Consider the following 25,479-nt stretch of genomic DNA (forward strand, 5'->3'; position numbering starts at 1 on the left):
TAAATAAAAACAACAACAATCTGTACTCTCAGCACGCTGCCATCTTATATTAACTGATCAGGGAGTGAGGTGGTGGGGGCTCCAAGCCTATATTTGCCTTGGTCCCCAAATGCCTTGATACGGCCCTGGATGTGGGACTGACTTCTGGAGTGATCTGATTCTATCACATGTATAAATATTAAATGCTTATGTATTATTGCTTTTCACTGGTAAAAATGTGTATTGGGGATAAATCTACCTATTTTTTTTCTTTTCAAGCACTTTGTTTTGTTTTCTTGATTTTATGTGAATAATTTCCTGCCCTTTCTCTCTCTAACCTTCCTGCATGCTGCATGTTTTCTCCGTCTTCCAGAAAAAACTGTTTCCTAGACTTCGTACTTTCTAACTATCAGCCAAAGGGATCTTCACATGCGCGGCGCTCCAGCAACAATGAGTTGAAATCACCGGGGCACAGATTATGAACTCAGCTGAGGCAAAGCACATCAGAAAAGCACAAAATACCAGAGAATATGCGCTGATATGAACGATCGCAGGTGAATTATTTTGTTTTAGTGGAGCGATTTTGTGAATGTTACAGCGGCCGCGTGCAGAACGCAGCTGGAGTAGTTGAGCCGTTACCGCGGCGCAAAGCTGAGTCCATAAATGACGTAATATATGCAGATACTGGATCTTTCTTCGGGGTTCCCGCAATTTGAATTTTTAAGGAACACTTGATTCTGGGTTTAAAAATGCATTGTAATTACCACGTTACTGACGATTGTACCGAGTAAATATTACCATTTTCTTTCCCTGTAATGCCTTACATTACCACATTACAGCAAAAAGCAATGCATTACAGTAATTAATTACTTTCGTACCGCATTACTCCCAACACTGACCTTGGAGGTGTTTGTAATTCAACTTTATTAAGCTTACATTTTTGTTTAATTACAGATTTAATTTGGTGATATTCTAAAAAAATATGTTTGTCTATCCCAAATTGGGAGACTGTTCTGTTAAATGGGATGAAGTCCGATCCTTCATATATGTGTTCCAGGTATAGGATTCCTTTATTTTTCCAGTCCAGAAAGTTCATAATTTTATTGTTTTGCAAAATATCAGGATTATTCCAGATGGGTGTGCATCTGCATGGTATTAGTGAACTCTGGAATTTTTAGATACTCCCACCATGCTGCCAGAGAGGTGCTGATATTAATACTTTTGAAGACTTTTTGTTGTCTTATGCTTGAGCTAATAAATGGTAAGCCTGAAAGCTCTATCGTATTGCAAAGTGTCTGTTCTATATCTAACCAGGACTCATCTAGTAGGTTATCTTGCAACCATCTTGGTATATATTGCAGCCTGTTGGCTAAGAAATAATGATAAAAGTTGGGTAGATCCAGTCCTCCTCTGTCTTTGGTATTCTGAAGCGTTTTTAAGCTAATTCGTGGAGGTTTATCCTGCCAAAGAGTTTAGTGATTGAGGAGTCCAGAGATCTAAACCAGTCAGATGGTGGCTCGTTTGGGATGGTTGAAAATAAGTAATTTATTCTGGGTAAGACCATCATTTTAATTGTAGCAACACTCCCCATGAGTGATATTGGTAGGATTTACAGCTTGCAAGATTTTCCACTTTCTTTAAAAGTGGGATGTAGTTTAGTTTAGTTAGATCTGCCAGCTTGGGAGAGATATTAATTCCCAAGTATGTGATATTCCCTGACTACAATCGTGTATTAAGCAAATTGACAAAAGAAAAATTAATTGGTAGAACTGTGGATTTTAGCTGGTTTATTGTGTAATCTGAAAGTGTTGAAAAAGAGTTTATCAGTTCAATTGCTTTTGAGAGAGAGGATTGAGAATTCTGGAGAAAAAGTAACATCATCTGCATAAAGACTGATTTTATGTTCTATGTTCTTACACTTTATGCATTTAATACCTGTTGTTTGCCTGATTGCTGCTGGTAGTGGTTTTATAAAGATAGCAAACAGTGAGGGGGAGAGTGGGCATCCCTGCCTGGTCCACCTCTGAAGACAAAAGCTAGCTGATATTTGGTCGATTGTCCTGACGCGTGCTGTTGGTGAACTGTATAATGTTTGTAGCCAGTTTATGAAGAAGTTCCCAAAACCAAATTTATATAAAGTTGCAAATAAGATCTTCCAGTTAACTCTATCAAAAGCCTTTTCTGCATCTAAAGATTATATACTAGTTTCTATGTTTCTACTGCAAGAGAAATCTATCAAATTAAGTAATCTACGTGAGTTTGTGGATGACTGTCTCCCCTTAATGAAACCAGTTTGGTCAGGGTGTATTATGAAGGGGGTTACCTTCTCTAATCTTTTTGCCAGGGCTTAACAAATTATTTTGAGATCAACATTAATAAGAGAAATTGGGCAATAGCTGGTAGGAAATACAGGGTCTTTGTCTGGTTTTAACAAAAGACTAATATTACCTGAATTCATGTTTGGCTGTAATCTGCCGCTCTCTTCGATTTCCCTCACCATTCTGAAGAATGTTGAAGCCAGAATGATCCAGAATTCTTTGTAGAACTCTGCTGGAAACCCATCTGGACCTGGAGCTTTCCTATTAGTCATGGATTTAAGGGCTTCCTGGAGCTCAGCTGATGTTAGTGGCGAGTCCAGGACTGTAGCTTGGCTATCTGATAATTTAGGAAGCGTTATCCTGTGAAGAAATTCATTGATCTCGTTATCTGATGGGGTTATCTGTGGTGAGTACAGAGTTTGGTAAAAGTCTCTGAAAGTGTTGTTTATTCTTTCAGGGTCATAAACTATATTCCCGGTTGAGTCTTTAACAGCAGATATGGTAGTTTTCTCTTTTTAACTGGCTAGCGAAAAATTTGCCTGATTTATTACTATGTTCAAAGTTTTCTATTCGTAGTCTTTGTGCTAAAAATTTTGTCTTTTTGTCGATAATTCCATGAAGTTCTAGTTGAGCTTTACGTAATTTACTCATTAACTCTTCTTCTGTGGATGCCTCTAAAGACTTAAAGGAGACATAACATGCTTTTAAGTTATTCCTTTTTACATCTAAATCCTTCAGTTGGGGTCTAAATACAGTGGAACTGCAGTTCTTTGGTCTGATTTCCTCATTATTGTTGCTCTACAGACCCTCATCTACCCCTGTTCTGAGGAGAGTCTTGAGAACGAGCCGATTTTGGGTACTGTCTCTTTAAATCTGGAGGAGCTGTAAACTACGCCCCCCTCCACAGTGCAGACCTGTACTCTCCTCCCCCAGTCGGACTTTTTAGTTCTATAGAGAAATCATTATTTAGCATAAGCATTTTTAAAACATGTGGGGAGAGTTGTTCATCAGGCTGTTTCAAGGCTGCTAACTCTTCTCATGCATTTGTCTGTAGTCACTCACACACACCCGTCACGGCCGACGGAGGGACAAGTGAGCAGGCACGCGCGCACACACACACACACAAGGAATGCTGCTTGCTTATTTATTTCTATAAAAAATGATTTTTAAAATGATACAGCTCATTAAAACACCATTAAAAGAATACATTTTATTAAGATCTCTATCCATCTATATCTATATATACATATAATTATGAATAATTTTATAAGTAGTCTTATTTAATATTGGGTGTCTTAATGGTTGAAAATGGATAAAAAGCAGTTACATTTTAATTTAAAGATTTGAGATTCTAGTCAAAAATAAAGAACATTTCTCCAAATGTACTTTAATGTGATTATTATAATTCTACTGCTTACAACTTTGTTTTTATTGTCTGCAATGCATAGCCTATATCTTTATTAAATGTGTTTAGCTGTAACGTGGTAATTCTCTCTAATGTGTACACAGAGGTGGACATCAGTGCTGCAGTGAAATTCCCAAGATCAGTCTGCTTTGCTAACAAATATAGTTAAATCTTACCTGCATTCTAAATAAATACCGTTAGGTGAAAACATCAGTAGGCATTGAGTTATTGATAAAATTCCTAACAGCCAGAATGGAAGAAGAGCATGCTGGGTCATCCTGGATCTGAGCCTGTTCTGTGTATTTACCTACAGGATGCAATAAATGTCTACAAGGCTGAGTTTGGACCATTACATCTAAAAGAAAACAAACAATCAGTGATTTTTTTTAATTGTTTACATTAATATACAAATTTTCTAAGTATTAACCTCACAGCAAATAAGTAGAACAATATAATAAACAGGCTTTAGTAGTTAAACAGGCGTTGTGCACACAGGTGCTTTGTGTCCCGGTGCTGGTGGTGTCTCAGAGTTCCTGTCCTCCTGCCGTCTTCTGTTGTCCTCAGGATACGGATTGATGTTTCCTGATGATGAGGGAGGGGCTGTATGTGGGCTTCAAACTGGTCCTGGATAACAGTGGGAGACCTCCATTGTCTGATTACTGAGACCAGAGGGTTGGTGAGATGCTGATCTTCACTACCTCATCTAGAAAAGGAGTTGGTTCAGGGAAAACTTTTCCAATGACCAGTTCCATGATGTCATCACCATATTCTGCAATGATAGACGATAACTTTAATGACATATTTTGTTTACAAGCAGCTTTAGGAAAGTTGGTTCTTTAGCTTTCATGTTTATAGTCACGTTTGTGTTGTTTCGGTTTACTTTGTTTACAAGTTCACTTTGCTGCAGTGACTTCATATTTTCCTACAAATGTAATAAAATAGTGACACTAAAATTATACGAATGATTCCTTATGAAAGGAAGCTCATTAGAGAGCAGTGCAGACAGACTTACTACATGCTGCAGCTGTTTTTGTAGGCCAGCTGCTGCTGAATTTGGGGAAAATTATTCTGTACACATCCAGATCAGATGGTCGATTACAGAAAATAATGTAATTCAATAATTTCTAAACAGACTAAACAAGTAAAACATCAAATAAATCACTCTGCTGTCATCAGATGGAGTGATTCAGGGGGTGAGGTGTGCTTAATGATGAGGGTGGCTGAGGAGTAGGGCTCAAGTGTCATCACTCACTTTGGTCTGGTCCAGACCGTCTCTTTACTGGTGCGTCTCCTTCCTCAGTAGGTGACGTGAAGCTCCAACATCTGAACGTTCTGTGTTCCTTAGAGGAGAAGAAAAGTAACATTAGCAAGCTGGCTAAATTATTTTTACTAGCATCTCAAGGCCTTGGAGAAGCAGATCTTCACTTACCTAAACATCAGACCAGTTTGTCCCAGCTGAGCTCATCAGGGCGTTAGTCTGACAGCCTGTCAGTGAAACACGGCTCCAGCCTTCTGGATGTGGACTCTAAAAAGCAAAGGAGCATTTTTACTTTTGTTTTAATTATTTTACAGCTGATTTTATCAGCTTTCCGACGCTCACGCTCATACAGACGGTGAGCTTCGCTGCGTCTGACTGATGCAGAGTTAGTTTTTACATCTGCAATGAGACAAAAAACTAACCTCACTTCACTCAGAGATTGTTCTTTAAAACTCTATTAAATCCACTGTGTTGACGCACTTTAATGACTTTGTCACGCTGCATTTTAGCTGATATGGGACTTTATTTACTGGATGCTAAGATTACATCACACTCACGTAGAATAACACACAGGCTCTCTGCTGCTACAATCAGTGGAAGGTTATCATCTGTTGTTCTGTTGATCAGAAATCCCAGATCACGTTTTATTCCACGAAAATCGGCCAAATCCACATTAATCTGGGTGCTAACTTTACTAGCATACTGTGCTAGCGATAGCAAGTTGGATGCTAACGCTTTAGTGCTGCTAATGCCCGTAAAGCTAAAGTAAAGTTTGTCGACATTTTAGAGTGATATGAAGCTTACCGCTCTGCTGCTGTGTCCCGTTGCTGCCACATTCAGATAGAAATGACTCCTTTTAGATAGATGAAGCCCTCAGTACTTATAGCCTGGGAGACACGAACGAACGAACGAACCACGTGCGTGCGCGCGCGCACACACACACACACACACACACTACTTCTGTGTTTTTTTAGCAGTAGCGTCATCAGCTCCTGGGTTTAAATACTGCCACACCACCCTTCCTTAAAACGAGGAACAGTTTTGAGCTGTGTGTGGCTAAAATAACCAGACATTCTGCATTTTTCCAATAGGACTACAAAAAATCTTAGTGAGAAGAAAAAATGGCGGATTGGCTCTGTGTTTAGCCGAGGGCCATTACCATATTTGGTAGTTATCCTGACGAAATAAATTACTGATGTAATAGGTCATTTGAAAAACTGAACGGGTGGACAAATATGCCCAAAACTTAATTATTAAATATCTAAATAGCAACTCCAGTGAATAATATAAGCCGTTTTGCTCACTTAGACACTTAAAATGTGAAACACACTGTGTTAATGGATAAAAAAGTGGGGCTTTCATGTTATGTCTCCTTTAATGATTTCCTCTAACTCCTGAATACGTTTGTTTTCTGTTTTTTTATTATGTGATGAGAAAGAGATTATTTTACCTCTCATCACTGCCTTTCCTGCCTCCCAGAGAACAGATGCTGATTGTTCCAGGCAGGTCATTATGTTCTAAATATAAAGTCCACTCCTTTTTAAAAAATTCTATAAAACCTTCGTCTTTGAGCAGTGATGTATTAAACCTCCAGTTTTTGTTTGGTGGGATTGTCTTCTTATTTACCAGTTAAAGAAACCGGAGCATGGTCGCTGACAACTATGGGGTGTATCTCAGTGTCTGAAATGTCAGCCAACAATGAGCTGCTGACTAGAAAATAATCCAAACTTGAATGAGAGTGATGGACGTGTGAGAAAAAAGTATGCTCTCTAAGGTTAGGATGAAGAGATCGCCATGACTCACAAAGCCCATAATCACTCATGCACTGTTTAACTATTTTAGTCGATTGCCAATTGCGCTGAGTCCCAGCTGTACTGAGCCTGTCTGTTAAAGAGTTCATCCAAAAATTTAAAATGCCTCCAAGTATAAGTGGACAGTCCAAGTGTTCGGAGAGTACAGAGAAAAATTTATGAAAGAATGAAGGGTCATCAATATTTGGACAGTATATGCTGACAATACATACGCTTTGGTTCTGTAAAGATATTTTTAACATTATAAATCTACCCTCTGGATCAGAGACTGTGTCCAATACTGTGAAATTGATGTTTTTGTGTTTTAAAATAGCTACACCTCTTTGCCTAGAGTTATAGCAGGCAGAGAACATGCTTGGAAACTCAGGTGTTTTAAGTTCATCTGCGGATGTGGCAGATCTATGAGTCTCTTGTAATAATATTACGTCTGCTTAGGCTCTCTTTAGCTGATTAAAAATCTTTAATCTCCTCTCTAGAGCCAGCTCCATGTACGTTCCATGAGACAAACCTTAAGCCGGGCATACACTGTGCGACTTTTTCCCTTTTTTGAGCCGATTTTCCAGTCGTGCGAGAATCCACGACATCGGGGCGAGTTTTGCGCCGAGCGGTCGTGTAGTGTACAGGGGGGTTACGAGAGGCGATTAACACCACATGACCAGCTGCCGATCAGCAGTCGTGAGGTCGCACGGACTTCTGGAGTGTTTGATATTTTGCTCATCCCTCGTGAGGGTATCGCACTGTTGAAGCAGCGCTGCGAGCAGCTGCGACCCAAAAAGTATCAGAACCGCTCACGGCACATGCGCAATCCTGCATCAACGCCGCTCGCTCGCTATTTCCCTAATAACACACGCTGTTCGTTTTTGTTTCTACACGTTTTTTACTCACAAAGATTGTCAAGAAAGCGTGTTTGTCGTGTTCATGTCAAATTAAACTGATCACTAAACACAGATTTACTTTCTTTATTTCGTTTTCCTCATCCAACCCCCATAAATCCCTGTGTGTCCTCCTGCAGCACTCCCGAAGGACAACAGGCAAAACAAGACCAAAAAGTCTGACGTGTTGTGTAAAAACTGCTATTTTTAGCATATTTTTAGGGCCGACGTGTTGCTACCAGACGTACAGTGTGAGCAGTCAGATCACATACGAGAACTGGGTCGTACAGTGTGAGCACATGACTCGTGAGATCTGCCCTGCGAGGAAGTCGTACAGTTTGAGCTGAAGCTGAACGCTGCGAGTGAAAAAGTCGCACAGTGTACGCCCGGCTTTAGTGCACCCATAGATGTGTGTGTGAGTAGCTAGAATATGACGGCTTCATGTGTATGACAAAAAATAAGTAACTCAACGCACAAATTAATCTGATAGTAAATAATAAAAATAAGGGTATTATTATTATTAGCAATAATAATAATAATAATAATAGTAATGATATTAAAAATACTAAAAATGATTTAATTTTAATGATATAAATATAAAAATATTAATGCTGATAATGATAAATTATTAATAACAATAACAATAATAATAGTAATAATAATAATGCTGATTATGATGATGATAATAATAATTATAATAATAATAATGCTGAAAAACTTATAATAATGCAGATCATGCTGATAATAATATAAATAATAATAAATAATAATAATAATTATGTGTTTGCTGAACTTACAGCCATTTTCCCTCAGCTTTCTCCGTGTCTGGTTCGATGATGTCACTTGCGTGAAGCGCATTTGTAGTCCTGGACTTATTTTCACACAAAACCTAAAATATTGTCCCCCCATTCGAAAATAAGTGCATTCTTGGTATCAAAATGCATCTTTAAAATTCACGGATATAATATGTGAAATCCACGGCACAAAACAAGCAGAATTAGAAAATAGCATTTTATCCCCGTTGATTTGCACACATACACATACATGTATGTATGTATGTATGTATGTATGTATGTATATATATATATATATATATATATATATATATATATATATATATATATATATATACATATATAAACTCTCAGCAAGGAGGTTGATTTAACCTGAAAGTTAGTATGGACCAAAGTGCTAAAAAAATAAACAGCTGACCTTCCTTTGTGCCATAGTTTGTTGTGCTTTAAGCCAACAACACTGTGAGTTTTCACGTTTTTGAACGTTTTAAAGATGAAATCAAAAGTCAACAATGCAGCTACTATCACAGTTAACCCTGAACTTTTGTCCTCCATGCGGCAGCCCTGGCATTACTTTCTATTTGAGAGACTGATGTGGTCAGCAGTATGAGACTGCCTGCTGGCTTCCCACTGTCTCTTTAACCATCTACTTATTGTTACCATAAAGCTGCTGAAAGAGCCTCACTTCAAAAGTCACATGCTCCAGCTCCCTTTGTTTCCCACAGGATCTGAATGTGGGACAGAGAGGACATGACTCAAACAAGAGGACAGGATCAGACTACAGCTGGTGGGAGATTTTTTGTTTGAAGTCACTGCAAAGTTATTTCCAAGTAATACTACAACTACTACCACTACTACTACCACACTGTAGTGAGTCCTCTGACTCTGAAAGGTGCTATACAAGTGTAAATCATTTGTCATTTACTACTACTACTACTACTTATACTAATAATAATAATAATAATAATAAAAGTGGTTATCAGATGAAGAGTTTTATGAATGAATGAACAAAGGCGACCAAACAACAGTGGGCTGATTGTGTTTTATCTCAGCTCACATGCGAATCAGAAAGGATCTCATAACATCTCAATATTTCAATGAATCAGAATATGAATCTTAACAAGATTCCAAAGTAAAATGTGAAAGTGAGAGGTTCTGGTCAGAGCGACCCGGGACGCTTCACTCGCAGTCAGGAAAGTGTGTAAACTTCTGTTTTCATCATTGTACGTTTTTGTGAGTGTTTTGAGACTGTTGTTTTGAGATTGTCATCACATAAAGCACAATAAAATGTATTATTGTTATTAAATTTATTATGATGTGTTTCTGTTTGGAGTTGTGTTGTTTTCTTTACCCTGACAACAACAAAGTGAGCCTTGAGGACAGTGGCCAGAGAGGAGGCTCTATTCAGGCATTACGGTAGTGAATCCAGCAGCCAGAGAGGAATTCCAGGAATGCTCAAAGGCTCTGACTCAAATTGAAACTAGACTTGGATCTTCTGAGTTTACACAGCAGCTGTGTCCACGAACAAGTTGGTTCTGATCCAACAAGCTCTCTCACCACTAATATGTTCTACTGGCTGAATAAAGCAGCTCAAAGAGGAACATCTGTGTCTAAAGATCCAGTTCACACTTGGACTGGGTCAACCACCATCACCCAAAACAGGATTCTGCCTGGTAACAGCAGGTCCTCCCATTGGTCCAACCCCTGTGTGTGTGTGTGTGTGTGTGTGTGTGTGTGTGTGTGTGTGTGTGTGTGTGTGTGTGTGTGTGTGTGTGTGTGTGTGTGTGTGTGCGCGTGTGTGTGTGTGTGTGTGTGTGTGTGTGTGTGTGTGTGTGTGTGTGTGTGTGTGTGTGTGTGTGTGTGTGTGTGTGTGTGTGTGGATCTAGTAGGGTTAGGGTTCTGAATGGAGGTCTCATTTTAGTGATGTCACATGTTCTGGACCATGTGGTTCCTGCTGATCTGAACCCAGTAGGGCTCACAGGGAACCTAGCAGAATCCAGTAGAACCAAAACTCCACCAGTAGGTGTGAACTGAACAGAACCAGGGTCCTCTGTGGAACTCAGTACCAGAACTACAGAGTTGGACCAGTACTCGGTCTAGTTTTGGGTCGTGATAAGGTGAGATGAATGAGTTACTCCCCCCTCCTCCTTGTGTCCTCTGCTGTTCATTCACACCGAACCGAACCGGCAGCAGGACAAAGGGGGAGGGTCACTGCCGCCCCCTGCCGCCTGTTGGGCCCGGAGGCCCGGTCCCAGACCTCCCACCTCCTCCTAGGGCTAGAGGGAGGAGGGCTCTTCCTGCTCGCGCGCTTGCAGACCGCTTCTCTTTGATCTCACCTCCTCCCACCGCGGCCCCGCCCCTTAACAACAGCCTACGTCACCCGCCTTTACTTGTTCCCAAGCGAAAAAGCCGTTTGTGTGTGGGCGTACAGACACGCGCGCGCAGGGAGGTGCGCGCGGAGGTTTTGTTCGCCAGAGCGAGGCGGTCCGGACCTCAGAGGACTCGCGCACACCAGAGGGGCAGCAGCACACGGAGCAGCCCTGACACCGGGATTCAAAAATACCAGATAGAAAAGACACCGGGCCGGTTCTAGCAGGACACTTGTACCGAACCGGTTCTCTCTGTGTTCCGAGCCAAACCATGGATGAGCAGCTGCTGTGCTGCGAAGTGGACTCCATCCGGAGAGCCTACCAGGACGTGAACCTGTTGAATGACCGGGTCCTCCGAACCATGCTGCGGGCCGAGGAGAACTACCTGCCGGCTCCGAACTACTTCAAGTGCGTCCAAAAGGAAATAGCTCCTAAAATGAGGAAGATCCTAGCGACCTGGATGCTGGAGGTGAGTTTTGATTGTCCCTGGGAATGGTTCCGGTTCTGATCCGGCTGCCCCATCCAGCTCCGGTTTGGACCCGGTCTGGACTGCCGTACCGAAGGCAGTGAGGTCGAACCGATCCGGATTTACTCCAGAATTCACAGTAATGTACACGTATGCAGTCCGGCCCAGCAGGTCCGGACAGTGCGCCATCTTTGCCACCGACGAGATAGGATTTAAAGTCCGTTAAAACCAGTCAGACATCAGCCAGAACCGAGCCGGACCCACCAGGCTCCACAGAAACCAGACCAACTTCAGTTCCACTGGGTCTAAAACTGTCTTGGTTCCGAACGGCTCCGCTGAGGATGGCAGACCAAAAAAAAAAAACAGTTTTAAAGGATGAAAGGGTACCAAATGGGTCTGAAGGTTCGGCTCAGTGTCTCCGGTGTTCTCACGCGTCTGCAGAAAGACTCGGTCCTATTCTGGTCATTTTTATTCATTTTACAAGCTGCCTGGACCGGTCTGGTCCGGACCCGAACCGAGCACGCGAAGGAGCCTCGTGCCCAAACCCAACAGGTCCCGAGGGGCCGGTGTGTCCGAACGTACCGAGTTCTGGTGATTAAAGTGTGTGTGTGCGTGTGTGAGATAGAGAGAATGTGTGTGTGCGTGCGTGTGTGTGTGTGAGACAGTGCGTGTGTGGAGGACTCACCTGTCCGCTCCTCTCCCTTCAGGTGTGTGAGGAGCAGAAGTGTGAGGAGGAGGTCTTTCCTCTGGCCATGAACTACCTGGACCGGTTCCTGTCCGTGGAGTCCAGCAGGAAGAGCCGCCTGCAACTGCTGGGAGCCGCGTGCATGTTCCTGGCGTCCAAGATGAAGGAGACGGTTCCGTTAACGGCGGAGAAGCTCTGCATCTACACGGACAACTCGGTCCAGCCCGGAGAGCTGCTGGTAAGGGCTTTAGGACCGTGTGGGAGGCTGCTGCAGGCACACCAGCAGATCAGGTGTTTAGAAGAAGAAAAAGTTTCTCATTTAGCAAACATCAAGATAAAGAATCACGAGGCTCTTCACAAGAGCCAACAATAAATACTAATATAGAAAATAAAGTAAACAGGAGAGCCTGAGAGAGACAGAAACACCAGCATGAAAAGAAGCCAGTGAGGAAGAAGAGGAGATCAACCTCATCTTCATCACTAGCATCTTTTTTGAGGTGTCAAAAACCAGAACAAAGGTCACGTCACACTTCACCTGCAAGGTTGTCCTCTCCTCACGTGTGTCCATCCCACCAGAAGGTTGTGGGAGATGGAACAAATAGTGTTCTTCTGGAGCGTCTGACAGGCTTGTCTGGTGGTCTACACTGACCCCTAGTGGCCGAGAGGTGCAGCAGCAGGCAGACGCTGAGTTAACGTCTGATTGGTTGTTCTGGTCCACCCACAGCAGATGGAGCTGTTGGTTCTGAACAAGCTGAAGTGGGACCTGGCTTCAGTCACGCCTCATGACTTCATCGAGCACTTCCTGTCCAAACTGAAGATCCATTTGTCCACAAAGCAGATCCTCAGGAAACACGCCCAGACCTTCGTGGCTCTCTGTGCTACAGGTGGGTGCTGGACGTCAGGATTCAGGAGTGGATCCACACACACACGCACGCACGCACACACACACACACACACTAGTGTTGTCAAAAAAATCGATACCTAGATATAAATTGATACTAAAAGTGGTATCTAAATTAGATATTCCATCCCTGTGGTATCGATATTATGGACTATTATACACAGCCTTCTTCAAGTACACCAACACGCACGACAGCCAGATGCCGTAAAGAAGCCTCCGCCTCCCAGACAAACAGAAGAAGAAGATGCCGCATGGCTACATTGCAATTTCCCACGCGAGTTGTCTCCGATCCAAGTTTTGTCTGCCAAATAATAAACAAAAACATAAACAGCGAATTTGGGAGGCGCTTCACAGCCCAACTTCATTAGCATACCAAGTCCGACACGTAGTTGTATATTCACGCTTATGTGCTTAAAGGAAAACTCCCATTTATTGCAACCCGGACTTAATTTCTAGCATGCAGTACGTTTGTTTACTCACGCTGACAACTTTGGTGCTACTTGGATTCTCCGGGGTATTTAGATCCATCGGCAAATCGCCATCAGCGTATATCCATATAACGGGTGCGGACGGGCACCCATGGTGCAGCCTTGAAATAAGACATTATCTGCACCAAAACATCTCTATGTCGAAAGGTTTAGTTAGGAATCATTAACATGATTCCCCTGTTCGTTTGGAGCGGGTCTAGGATTTCTAGGCGTGAACAGACTAGCCGCGGCTAATCTAACCGGTGCTTTTAATTACGTCACTGCTGTGCGCCAATCTGTTTTTATTAAGATTACCGGTAGATGTACCTTTGTCCTACTGTGGAGAAATTCGTTTTCTCCCTTTATTGACCAACAGAGTTGTTCAAAAGTACAGAACAAAACATATGGCATTACATCTTATGACAAAAATGCACCTTAAACAGAGTTTAAGCAGCAAAACATCACTCTGCAAATAGTGTGTATATAGTGAGACAATTCATGATTTAAAGTGTTAACTTTGGCCAGTTTTTGTATGCACTTTTTAAAAAATGCTGATACTTGAAAGGTTTAAGCACTTAATACAATTAATTCTTAACATTTAATTTTTGCAATATAAATTGAGGAATTTTATTTTTTGAATAAACTTGTTCAATAAATTGGTGTTTTTAAATAGTATCGAAATCGAGCATCGAGTTTTTTCCAGTATCGAATCGAGTTTGAAATTTTAGTATCGTGACAACCCTAACACACACACAGACACACGCACTGTCTCTCACACACACACACACACACACACACACAAGCTCACACACACACACACACACACACACACACACCAGGGTTCCCACTCTATTCTTGAAATTATTTTCAAGACTTTTTCAGTGTACAAGTCAAGTTATCATAACTACGGTTTGCCGATATCCCGTTATATTTAGAAACAGATATGATATTGTACCTACCTACACCGTTATTTTGACAATATAGTTGGGGAAAGATTTTTGTCTTTCACAAGCCCACCTGCTTTCCTCTACTTACAATGCAACACAACTAAAGCAGAAGTTATTCTCTACTTGAGTTCATACCAGAGGTGTGACATTGTGGCATCATCAAGTCATCTCCATGTCCTGTTTTTGTTCTGCTCAGCAATTGAACCAGGTTAATCCACTGTGCTGAATGAAATCGTTGTCGTCTTCCTCCGCTTATCCGGGTCTGGGTCGCGGGGGCAGCATCCCAACTAGGGAGCTCCAGACCGTCCTCTCCCCGGCCACCTCCACCAGGACCCCAAGGCATTCCCGGACCAGATTGGAGATGCAACCTCTCCAACGTGTCCTGGGTCGACCCGGGGGCCTCCTGCCGGCAGGACATGCCCGCAACACCTCCCCAGGTAGCTCCTAACCCTATCTCTAAGGCTGAGCCCGGCCACCCTATGGAGGAAACTCATTTCGCCACTTGTATCCGCAATCTCGTTCTTTCGTTCATTACCCAAAGCTCATGACCATAGGTGAGGATTGGGACGTAGATCGACCGGTAAATCGAGAGCCTGGCTTTCTGGCTCAGGTCCCTCTTCACCATGACAGATCGGCTCAGCGTCCGCATCACTGCAGATGCCGAACTAATCCGGCTGTCGATCTCCCAATCCCTCCTACCCTCACTCGTGAACAAGACCCTGAAATACTTAAACTCCTCCACTTGAGGTAGGACCTCTCTTCCGACTCGGAGTTGGCAAGCCACCCTTTTCCGGTCGGGAACCATGGTCTCATATTTGGAGGTGCTGATCCTCCTCCCAGCCGCTTCACACTCGGCCGCGAACCTACCCAGCAAGAGCTGAAGGTCAGAGCTGGATGAAGCTAGGAGGACCACATCATCCGCAAAAAGCAAAGACAAGATTCTCCTGCCATCAAACTCGACAGACCCCACACCACGGCTGCACCTAGAAATTCTGTCCATAAAGGTAATGAACAGAACCGGTGACAAAGGGCAGCCCTGGTGGAGTCCAACCCTCACTGGGAACAGGTCTAACTTTCTACCAGCTATGCAGACCTAACTCACGCTCCTCTGGTAAAGGGACTGAATGGTCCTTAACAGAAAGCCACCCACCCCATACTCCTGGAGCGTCCCCCACAGGGTGCCCCTGGGGACACGGTCATAAGCCTTCTCCAAATCCACAAAACACATGTGGATTGGTTGGGTAAACTCCCATGCCCCCTCCATCACCCTTGTAAGGGTATAGAGCTGGTCCACAGTTCCACGGCCAGGACGAAAACCACATTGCTCCTCCTCAATCTGAGATTTGACTATCGATCGCGCCCTCCTCTCCAGTACTTTTCCAGGGAGGCTGAGGAGTGTGATTCCCCTATAGTTGGAAAACACCCTCTGGTCACCCTTCTAAAAGATGGGGACCACCACCCCGGTCTGCCACTCCACAGGAACTGCCCCCAATGACCACGCAATGTTGCAGAGACGTGTAAACCATGACAGCCCTACAACATCCATTTCCTTGAGATACCCAGGATGAATCTCATCCACCCCCGGGGCTCCGCCGCTGTGTAGTTGTTTGACTATCTCAGCAACTTCTGCCCCCGAGATTGGACAGTCCATCCCCATGTCTCCTGGCTCTGGTTCCTCCTCGGAATGTGCATAAGGGCGATTGAGGAGCTCCTCAAAGTATTCCTTCCACCGTCCGACTATAGCCCCAGTTGATGTCAGCAGCTCCCCATCCCCACTGTAAACAGTGTGAGCGAGTTGCTGCCTTCCTCTCCTGAGGCGCAGGACAGTTTGCCAGAACCTCTTTGGAGCCGATCGATAGTCTTTCTCCATGGCCTCACCAAACTCCTCCCACGCCCGAGATTTTGCCTTGGCAACTGCCACTGCTGCACCCCGCTTGGCTATCCGGTACCTGTCTGATGCCTCCAGAGACCCACAGACCAACCACGCCCTGTAGGCCTCCTTCTTCAGCCTAACGGCTCCCCGAACCTCTGGTGTCCACCAGCGGGTACGGGGGTTACCACCACGACTGGCACCGTCACCTTGCAACCACAGCTAGCAACAGCCGCCTCAACAATCGCAGAGTGGAACAAGGCCCGCTCGGAGTCAACGTCCCCCACTGCTCTCGGGATGCGGTCAAAGCTCTGCCGGAGGCGGGAGTTGAAGACCGTCTTGACAGGTTCTTCTGCCAGGCGTTCCCAGCAGACCCTCACTAAGCTTTTGGGTCTGCCAGGTCTACGCAGCATCTTCCCCTGCCATCTGATCCAACTCACCACCAGGTGGTGATCAGTTGACAGCTCCGCTCCTCTCTTCACTCGGGTGTCCAAAACATACGGCCGTAGGTGATGATAAGACTACAAAGTCTATCATCGACCTGCGACCTAGGCTACCCTGGTACCAAGTGTACCAATGGGTATCCTTATGTTCGAACATGGTGTTCGTTATGGCCAAACTGCGGCTTGCACAGAAGTCCAATAATGAAACACCACTCGAGTTCAGATCAGGCGGGTCGTTCCTCCCAATCACACCCCTCCAGGTCATGCTGTCATTGCCAGGTGAGCACTGAAGTCCCCCAGCAGGACAATGGAGTCCCCTGATGGAGCACTATCTAGCACTCGTCCCAGGGATTCCAACAAGGGTGGGTACTCTGAACTGATATTTGGCCCATAAGCACGAACTACAGTCAGGACCCGTTCCCCAACCCGAAGGCACAGGGAAGCTACCCTCTCATCCACCAGGGTAAACCCCAGCACACAGGCAGAGAGTCTTGGGGCTAGCAAAAAGCCAGTTTTGAAAAGTTTTGAATTGGCACCGTCTTCCTGACATCACTCACTCCTGCCTATAAAGGACACAAAGACATATTTTGAAAGATTGTTACTGTTTATATTGACTGTTTATTCAATAAATTAGGCCTGCTTTTCAAACCTTAGCTCTTTCATATCTTTCATATTCTATGTATTATACTTACTGTACACACCACATTACACTTTACTGCTTATTCCACATAGTTGGATGTTAAACTGCATTTTGTTGTTCCAGTATTGGTCATTTTGGGTTAGTCCAGACATCCAGAAACAAGATTCAGGGTAGATGGCTAGGCTAATATCTCCCGCTACCACCACAGACATATTGGACCTGAAAAATATTTTTTTTTCTACCTCAGAGATAAGTACTTGTAGTTGTTCGCTACCATTTTAGTCTGGACTTTACGTAGCATTACTATGATAAATATATAGTCACCACTTAAAATCATTCTAGTTATTAATTTAGCCGTGTTGAATTCAATTTAATTACGTTAACAACTTTGTTCAAATGACAATGCCAGTCTTCAGTTCTCACTGCCTCCTGGCTGCGGTCTGTGTAGCTAGCTAAAAACAGTATGAACAGCTGAGGCTCTGTCCTCTGAGCACATACTTAGTATTTTTGATAGAATCAAATTCATGACATTTCTATCATTCACATATTTTTGTTTCTGCTGTTGGATGATAGAACTAGTATGAATTACTGAGTGGAGCGCGGGTCCGGTAGACTACCTGCTATCCGTCGCTATCCCGAAGCTCTCGTCATGTTCGCTCGTCTCAACGCATGAGTGAAAAAAACAAAAGCTCTCCGCTGCTCCTTTGTCATTAAACAGAGAGAAGGAGAAAAACCTCTCGCTCCATAAAATGCGATAAAGCAATACTCGTGAACCGAGTCGCTACTTTTGGCCCTTCTTTAGAGAAATAAATCTAGGGGTGAAAAATCTGTAAATCTAGCCAAAAAGACAGTTGGAAAAACAGAAGTGGAACTGCAACTGAAGGGGAATATGCAATCTGATTGGTTGGAAGCGTCATGTGGGGCGCTGTGCCAGCTAGATGCAGAAATTAAAGGAGAAGCGCTACAGCCCAATATTGCCCAAAATGTTTAATCTGTTTGTTTATCCACAAGGAGGGAAAATTTTTTTCCAGGACAACTCAAAAATTTCCAGGACATTTTGCAATTCCACCCATTTTCCATGTGTTTTCCATGACTGGAAAATTGGACTATCATTTTCCAGGTTTTCCAGGACGCGTGGGAACCCTGACACACACACACACACCACTACTCTGCTCCCTGTTCTGATTGCACAGATTGGTTATTGCGTTCGGTGCTAATTAAACACCAACCAGGTGTGGGGTGTGAGTCGTTACACACACCTCAGCTCATCCTGACAGAAACAAAACAGATGTGGTCTTCAGCCTGAGCGACAGCCCTTTTACTTTGTATTCTGCTCTCCTGCAGACGTGAACTTCATAGCCAGCCCTCCGTCGATGGTGGCAGCCGGCAGCGTGGTGGCAGCCGTTCAGGGCCTCTACCTGAAGAACCAGGATGCCGCCCTGTCCTCTCAGAACCTCACCAACTTCTTGTCCCAGGTCATCCGCAGCGACCCGGTACGTTTGAATTCGTTGACGTGACGGTTGTTGTGGCTGGCGTGAGGACGTTGACCCGATGCTGACCCTCTGTTTGCAGGACTGCTTGCGGTCGTGTCAGGAGCAGATCGAGTCCCTGCTGGAGTCCAGCCTGCGACAGGCTCAGCAGCACAGCGGCACAACGGAAAACAAACATGTGGAGGAGGAGGTGGACCCGTCCTCCACGCCCACAGACGTGAGAGACATCAACATCTGAGAATGGTGGACATCTGTCCTACAGTGAACTCGACGATCAAGAGGAAGTAGTTGTGGGAGGGTGCTGATGGGGGTAGGGGGACTTGCTTGGTCTCACCCTATACCCCTCCTCAATCCTTCTCCAACTTCCTAGTGGGCTGAAGGTCAAGAATGTCTCCTGCTAGCCTGCTGCCAGATCAGATCGGACACACCACAGCGTTCCTTCCCTCCAGGGGACTGCAGCTGAGACTACAGGGACGTCCTGGGGAGGACATGATGACCTGCAAGGGCTGGGCTCTTCCCTCACATGTTAAACTTGGAATCTTTAAGTCAGCGCACCTGAAGGTCCTCATCCTCAAGCAGATACTATGTTGTCTTTTCTATCTAAAGTGATTTAGTCTGTCCACGTCTTTGTCCCGTCTCCGGCTTGCTCGTGTTTAGTCACTTTATTTAGACTTTAGTCTGGTAGGTCTTCTGTTCCCAGCCAGAGGGGCCATGAGCTGCTTAAACCCTCTGATGCTGGTCCGACTCAAAAAAGCACTTTGGTCAGCAACGCTGACTCAGCTAAATGCATCCAGAACATTCCCAACACACAACTGCCAACCAGACGGCCTCCGAGCGACGGAGCCGTCCGAGTTTCAGCTGAGCAACTAAAGCCTCTCCAGGTTCCTCCAGAGAAGCCCCTCAGTCCAGATCCTGATCAGGACCACCCCCCCACCCTGCTCTGCCAGAACCTGGTGTCCCTTTAGACAAGCTGGTGGGTTCTGGGAAACCGATAAAGCTGACTCGAGGAGAGATGAGACGAGACTTTGCACAAACATGAACATGTGGGCGTGTTCCATAGGAACCAGTCCAGGTTCACGACACCCCCCCTCCCTGGTGGGGGGTCCCGGTGCTGTCAGGGCTCCTGAGGGGGGTGAGCGGGAGCTGCGGGTAGAGGGTGTACAGGAAGGAGTGAGGCACTCCGGGTTTTCTGCTGCTATAGAAACGAAACGACAGCTTCTGTCAAAGGAAACAAAATAAAGCAGACAAAAGAATTGAAACGACGCTTTTTCCTGTTTGCTGCTATCTGATCTGATTATTTTGTTTTGGGAGTATGCGTGTCTATAAACTGCAATTGTAGGCTTGAATTTTCTCATAGAAAATTGTTATTGACATCCTCATCTGTTGTCTTGTGTAGGTGATCAGCTGTTGTGTGTAATAGGGCTGCTCAATTAATCAAATTTTAATCACGATTACGATCTGAGTTTTGAACGATTATAAAAACAAAACAAGCCGATTATTTGCTCCTCCCACTTGCGCTGCCCTGAGTTGCAAATGAAGCGCTCCTCCCACAGTGTTGCCAACTTGGCGACTTTGACGCTATTTCTAGCAGCTTTTCAGACCCCCTTCTTGACTTTTTAAATCCTAAAAGTACCTAGCGAACACCTCAGAAACATCTCTGGTAACCCTTAGCTTCTTTCTGGATAACTGTCGTTGACATTTCCTGCAGGTTAGCTAAACACTCCGCCTGCGCTCCGGACCGTTCTTCAGGACATTAGGAAAGGGAATGATGCAGTGACGTGTCAGTCGCTAAAGAAACAGCTCTCAGAGCCGGCTCCCTGTTGGATTAACCAGAGTGAGTGACACACACACCGCACCTGTGGACTTCTGAGCAGCTAAAAACAGCTAAATGTGCGCGTGCGGCATGCTAAACAGACGTGCAGCTTGCCCCCTGTGAGACCGGGTTGGGGGGTGCAGCTGTGGTTGAGACAATTATTACATTAACTGATGGACCTGTAAATAAATAGTTTATAAATAAGGTAGAAATAAGTTCCTCACGCTGATAACTAATAACTAATCTCCCTGAGGACACGGTGCTAGTGCACTCTCCTACAGCACCTTGACATGACTAAATAAATGTTATGCAACATTTTGTGAACATCAATTTATTTGCATTTATTTGTTATAAATGCCACTGTATAATTCTTGCTGTCAGTATTTGCAAGATATTGGTATTTGGGTCTGTACTGGTTAGACTTAAATGAGTTAAACCAAGGTCTATAGCCCTTGGGTCATAGACTATGAGCTATAAGTATATTGGTCTTTTTATACTGGGAATCAGGAGTTATTTTAGTGGTCATCTTGTTTCTTATTTATTTTGTCCTGATTGTGCCCTGAGCAATTTTATGACTGAATAAAAACAAATAAAATCAACATAAATTGAAAAATCGTCCTAAATAATCGTGATCTCAATTTCAGTCATCGTGATTATTATTTTTGCCATGATCGAGCAGCCCTAGTGTGTAATATGTCAGACGAGTCTCCAAACGTTGTAAAACTCAGCTAATGCACGGAGATGCCTAGATCCACAATACCTCATGTCCAGATTTACAGTTGGTTCTGTTCTGCTCGTCGGGTTTAACCAGCTCTGTTGAACCTGCAGGGGGCGGGGCTTCTGAACTGGAAACCAGACTGGTGCCATAAAGGAAATGGGATGTGTAAAACTGTCTCTCTGACGGAGACTTTCTCCACATCGGGTCCATGGCGGCCTCTTCCTCTCGTTGTATTTATCAGAGAAGAGCTTTGTGCTGCGGGCATTGGCGGCTCCAGCCCAGTGGGTAGGCAGATGTTCATAAGCCGTAGAGTCCTGTCTACACCACAGCAGCCGTCCGCCACGGAGACAAACCATGTATTCATCTTTGTGTCGACAACACAATAAAGAAATCAACTTGACCGAATCTAAAAAGCTGTTTTTGTCCTGAGGAACCCACCGGTCTCATAACATCTAGGAACCCTGTGAGAGCTGGTCCCAAGCATGAGGGAGGAGGTGGGACATGAGACCTGTTGTCCACTAGAACCAGTCTGACCAGTCTCTGGTTGTGGGTTTCAATCCCAGTAGATCTGCATGTCTCATCTTCATTCTGGGGCTGGCGTGTGTGTGTGTGTGTGTGTGTGTGTGTGTGTCACATGTACTGGAGTTGTGTTACCCAGAGGTTGTTTCTGCATATTGCTGTGGACACGTTAGAATATGCCTGTCCTCCACATCCTCTACCCTCACACCAACTAACTTTGTGTCCTACTTCACCACATCCACAGGTCTTCCTCTCAGCCTCCTGCCTGGTGGCTCCATCCTCAGCATCCTTCCACCTGTGTCATCCTAACATCTAACATGAGCTGTCCCTCTGATGGACTCATTCCTGATCCTATCCATCAGGGACGTCACTAGGATTGAGAGATGGGGGGGGGCTTAGCCCCATGAGCTTGACATTAAACATTTTAGTCACATCCTGCAAAGACCTTTTCAGTTAATTCATTACGTGAAGAACATTTATCAGCGAGGTTTATGTTGAAGACAGATGTTAAATGTATCCATTAAAAATTAGATATGTTATAATTCCAAATGAAGCTGTTCATTTCAGGCCTAGTCCACACGTAGCCGTTTTTTTTAAACGAATATCCGCCCCTCCAAAAACTTGCATCCACACCACCTCGTTTTAAAAGAAAACTGTCCACACGTACCCGGATAAATACGTTGTTAAGGACATGCCAGACCTGTGGGCGGCAGTACTTCCCCTGTTCTTAACCTCGTCCTTCGTCTGTGCTCTTCCGCAAGGAGCAGTAATTCCGCTTGCAAAAACAAACAAGCAAAAAGCGCTTGGACAATTGATAAAGCGAGCGCAGCTCTGAGGGCATCCATGCTGTCTGCTAGTGTAAACACAGGTCGCACACATGATGTCAGCATTTTTTGTCGTGGAAAGTGACGTTGCGGACCTTAAAACTCCGGTTTTGTCCGTCCACACGCAGACACCCAAAACGGAGAAAACGCAGATCTTCACTTTGGCCGGAGTTTTTAAAAAGATCCGTTTTCATGTGAAAAAACTCCGTTTTCGTGTGGATGACAGGCCAAAACGTAGAAAAATATCTACGTTTTGGCAGATCCCCGGCTACGTGTGGACAGGGCCTCAGTCTACTGCACCTAACAGGTTTACTTCATTAGTTTAATTACAACTAGCTCAGTTCACAATCATACTGAAATCTGACACTAAAGGACAAATGAATGTTTGTCAAACCTTTTTTTCTGCCAGATGAGTTTCCAGTTGAGACAGTTTTAATAACTAAATAACATTGATATATGGAACAAAGGAGGTGTCCTTGAATCAACAAATAAAATACAAAATAACAGTAAATAAAAACTGTCCAGTAAGAATTCCTCTTTAACTGAACAAAGGGCAGTTTAACTGTTTCAGGAACGGGCAAAGTGTCTCTTTTTGGAAGTCTAACTATGGACTCCCGATCCATGACACGTATCACTTTGCAGCTGGTGGACGGTGACTGGTTGCTAAGCAGCAGAAAGCAGCTCAGTAAGCTGTTGATTGGCTGTTTGTCTGGAAAGCAGTATTTCCTGGACATGCTGTGATTGGATGAAAGAGAGCTGTCTGTGATTGACTGGCGAGGAGGCTGCTTTGTAAGTTGTGAGATGGACAGCAGATTGTTTTGGTCTAAATGAAATGATTGTAAATACTACAACTAGTGATATGATGATATGTATATATAACCCTGTTTCTCTCTTACTAGACAGACAGACCTAGGTCAGCCTGTATGGATGTTTTCCTCATATAAACACCAGTGGTGTAATGTATGATTACCGGTATTATACATTATAGTATTATTATATAGTAGTATACATATAATATTATTATACTAGGGCCTGAAAGACTGTGAACCAAAGACAGGGGCTTAGAACAGAACCAGAAAGCATGGCTGCTTTCACTTGTGTCTTCTACACAAGAAGCCCTTTTATTACACCTAACACATTTCACCATGCTCCAACCTCATCTCCCTGCTCTCACACCTCCCTGCTGTCTCACAGCTTCCTGCTGTTTCACAGCTCCATGCTGTCTCACAGCTCTCTGCCTTCTCACAGCTCCATGCTGTCTCACAGCTGCATGCTGTCTCACAGCTCCATGCTCTCTCTCACCTGCCTGCTGTCTCACAGCTCCATGCTGTCTCACAACTTCCTGCTGTCTCACAGTTCCATGCTGTCTCACAACTCCCTGCTGTCTTACAGCTTCATGCTTTCTCACAGCTCCATGCTGTCTCATAGCTTTCTGCTGTCTCACAGCTCCATGCTGTCTCATAGCTTCCTGCTGTCTCACAGCTCCACGGTGTCTCACACCTCCCTGCTGTCTCACAGCTCCATGCTGTCTCACAGCTTCCTGCTGTCTCACAGCTCCATGCTGTCTCTCACCTCCCTGCTGTCTCATAGATTCCTGCTGTCTCACAGCTCCATGCTGTCTCACACCTCCTTGCTGTCTCACAGCTCCCTGCTGTCTCTCACCTCCCTGCTGTCTCACAGATTCCTGCTGTCTCACAGCTCCATGCTGTCTCACACCTCCCTGCTGTCTTACAGCTCTATGCTGTTTCACACCTCCCTGCTGTCTCACAGCTCGCTGCTGTCTCACACTTCCCTGCTGTCTCACAACTTCCTGCTGTCTCACAGTTCCATGCTCTCACACCTCCCTGCTGTCTTACAGCTTTCTGCTGCCTCATGGCTTCCTCCTGTCTCACAGCTCCATGCGGTTTCATAGCTTCCTGCTGTCTCATACCTCTAACACATGTCTCTGCCACACCAGACATCCTAATGCTCCACAGCTCCTCAGCACGGTCAGTCACTTTCTCTCAACAGCAGAAACAGCACATGCAGTGATGTTTCTTAAGCCTGAGTCATGCTTCTCTGTCTGCGTCAGTGTGGAAACATTCAACGCCATTATCCGTCCTTGCATAGGGCCCTGGCAGGCACGCAAGTACATACGGAGTCAAGCCCACTTTTTTAAACATCCATCTGTCGAGACGGAAAACGCAAGCTTGTGATTGGTCAGGACGCCGCTGTTGTCTACACCGCCGCCATTGTGCCCTCAAAAACATGAAAAGAGACCAGAATAACTAGCGGCAGACACGGAGAAGCTTGAAGAATACCTTGTGAAAAACTCTAAAATATGAACGTTTAATTCCTCTGTGACTGGAGGAGTGAAAAGATGCGCAGCAAGCATTTTATTTGTGGACTGACATGACAGGAAACGTGGGTTTAGAGGTGGTGAGCGCATGAAAAGGTGGAGGAGAATGAGAGACAAATTTGTCAGTGTTAAAAAGTCTCTCATATACAAAAAACACAATATAAACACACTACCTTGGACCGGATACATTACAGGATACCACAGAACAGCAGTATGCCCTCTGTTGTCCTGGCGGGGAATTGCTTTGCAACACTCCAGGAGACGGAGAAGTATGAGAGCAAAATGCTTCCGTCAGTCCTTGCGTGACGGAGAAGCATGAATCAGGCTTTAGCAGGAAATCGTTCTGCTGCTCACAAATGCTCTCATCTGACCTAATCCTGGCTTCCACCACTTTTTCCCAAAGCCTCACTGTAGGAAATTGCCACATTTCTGCACGTCTCCCTTGTTCTTAAAATGGGCGTGAGAACACTTTAACTCCGATAGTCAGGCATCCTCTTACTCATCAAGATCTTGTTGGACAAACTAGTCAAAGCTCTCTGGCCACCTCTCCAT

The 25,479-nt window shown here is 44.5% G+C and overlaps 1 protein-coding gene and 1 long non-coding RNA gene across 2 annotated transcripts; one reads left to right on the plus strand and one right to left on the minus strand.

Annotated features, from left to right (window-relative positions):
- Nucleotides 1–3,557: 3,557 nt before the first annotated feature.
- Nucleotides 3,558–8,162, minus strand: LOC107374450 (uncharacterized). Its single transcript, XR_011521559.1, has 3 exons — nt 5,132–8,162; nt 4,955–5,042; nt 3,558–4,471 (listed from the first exon to the last, which is right to left on the minus strand). It is a non-coding gene; the product is annotated as an uncharacterized lncRNA (long non-coding RNA).
- Nucleotides 8,163–10,900: 2,738 nt separating this feature from the next.
- Nucleotides 10,901–21,646, plus strand: ccnd1 (cyclin D1). The gene is made up of 5 exons (XM_015942599.3): nt 10,901–11,275; nt 11,980–12,195; nt 12,682–12,841; nt 18,570–18,718; nt 18,798–21,646. Exons 1-5 carry the CDS (start codon nt 11,078–11,080, stop codon nt 18,951–18,953), a joined length of 879 nt encoding a protein of 292 aa, XP_015798085.1. The 5' UTR covers nt 10,901–11,077; the 3' UTR covers nt 18,954–21,646.
- Nucleotides 21,647–25,479: the final 3,833 nt, after the last annotated feature.

Source organism: Nothobranchius furzeri, chromosome 9 (genome assembly GCF_043380555.1).
Source record: "Nothobranchius furzeri strain GRZ-AD chromosome 9, NfurGRZ-RIMD1, whole genome shotgun sequence".
NCBI lineage: Eukaryota > Metazoa > Chordata > Actinopteri > Cyprinodontiformes > Nothobranchiidae > Nothobranchius > Nothobranchius furzeri.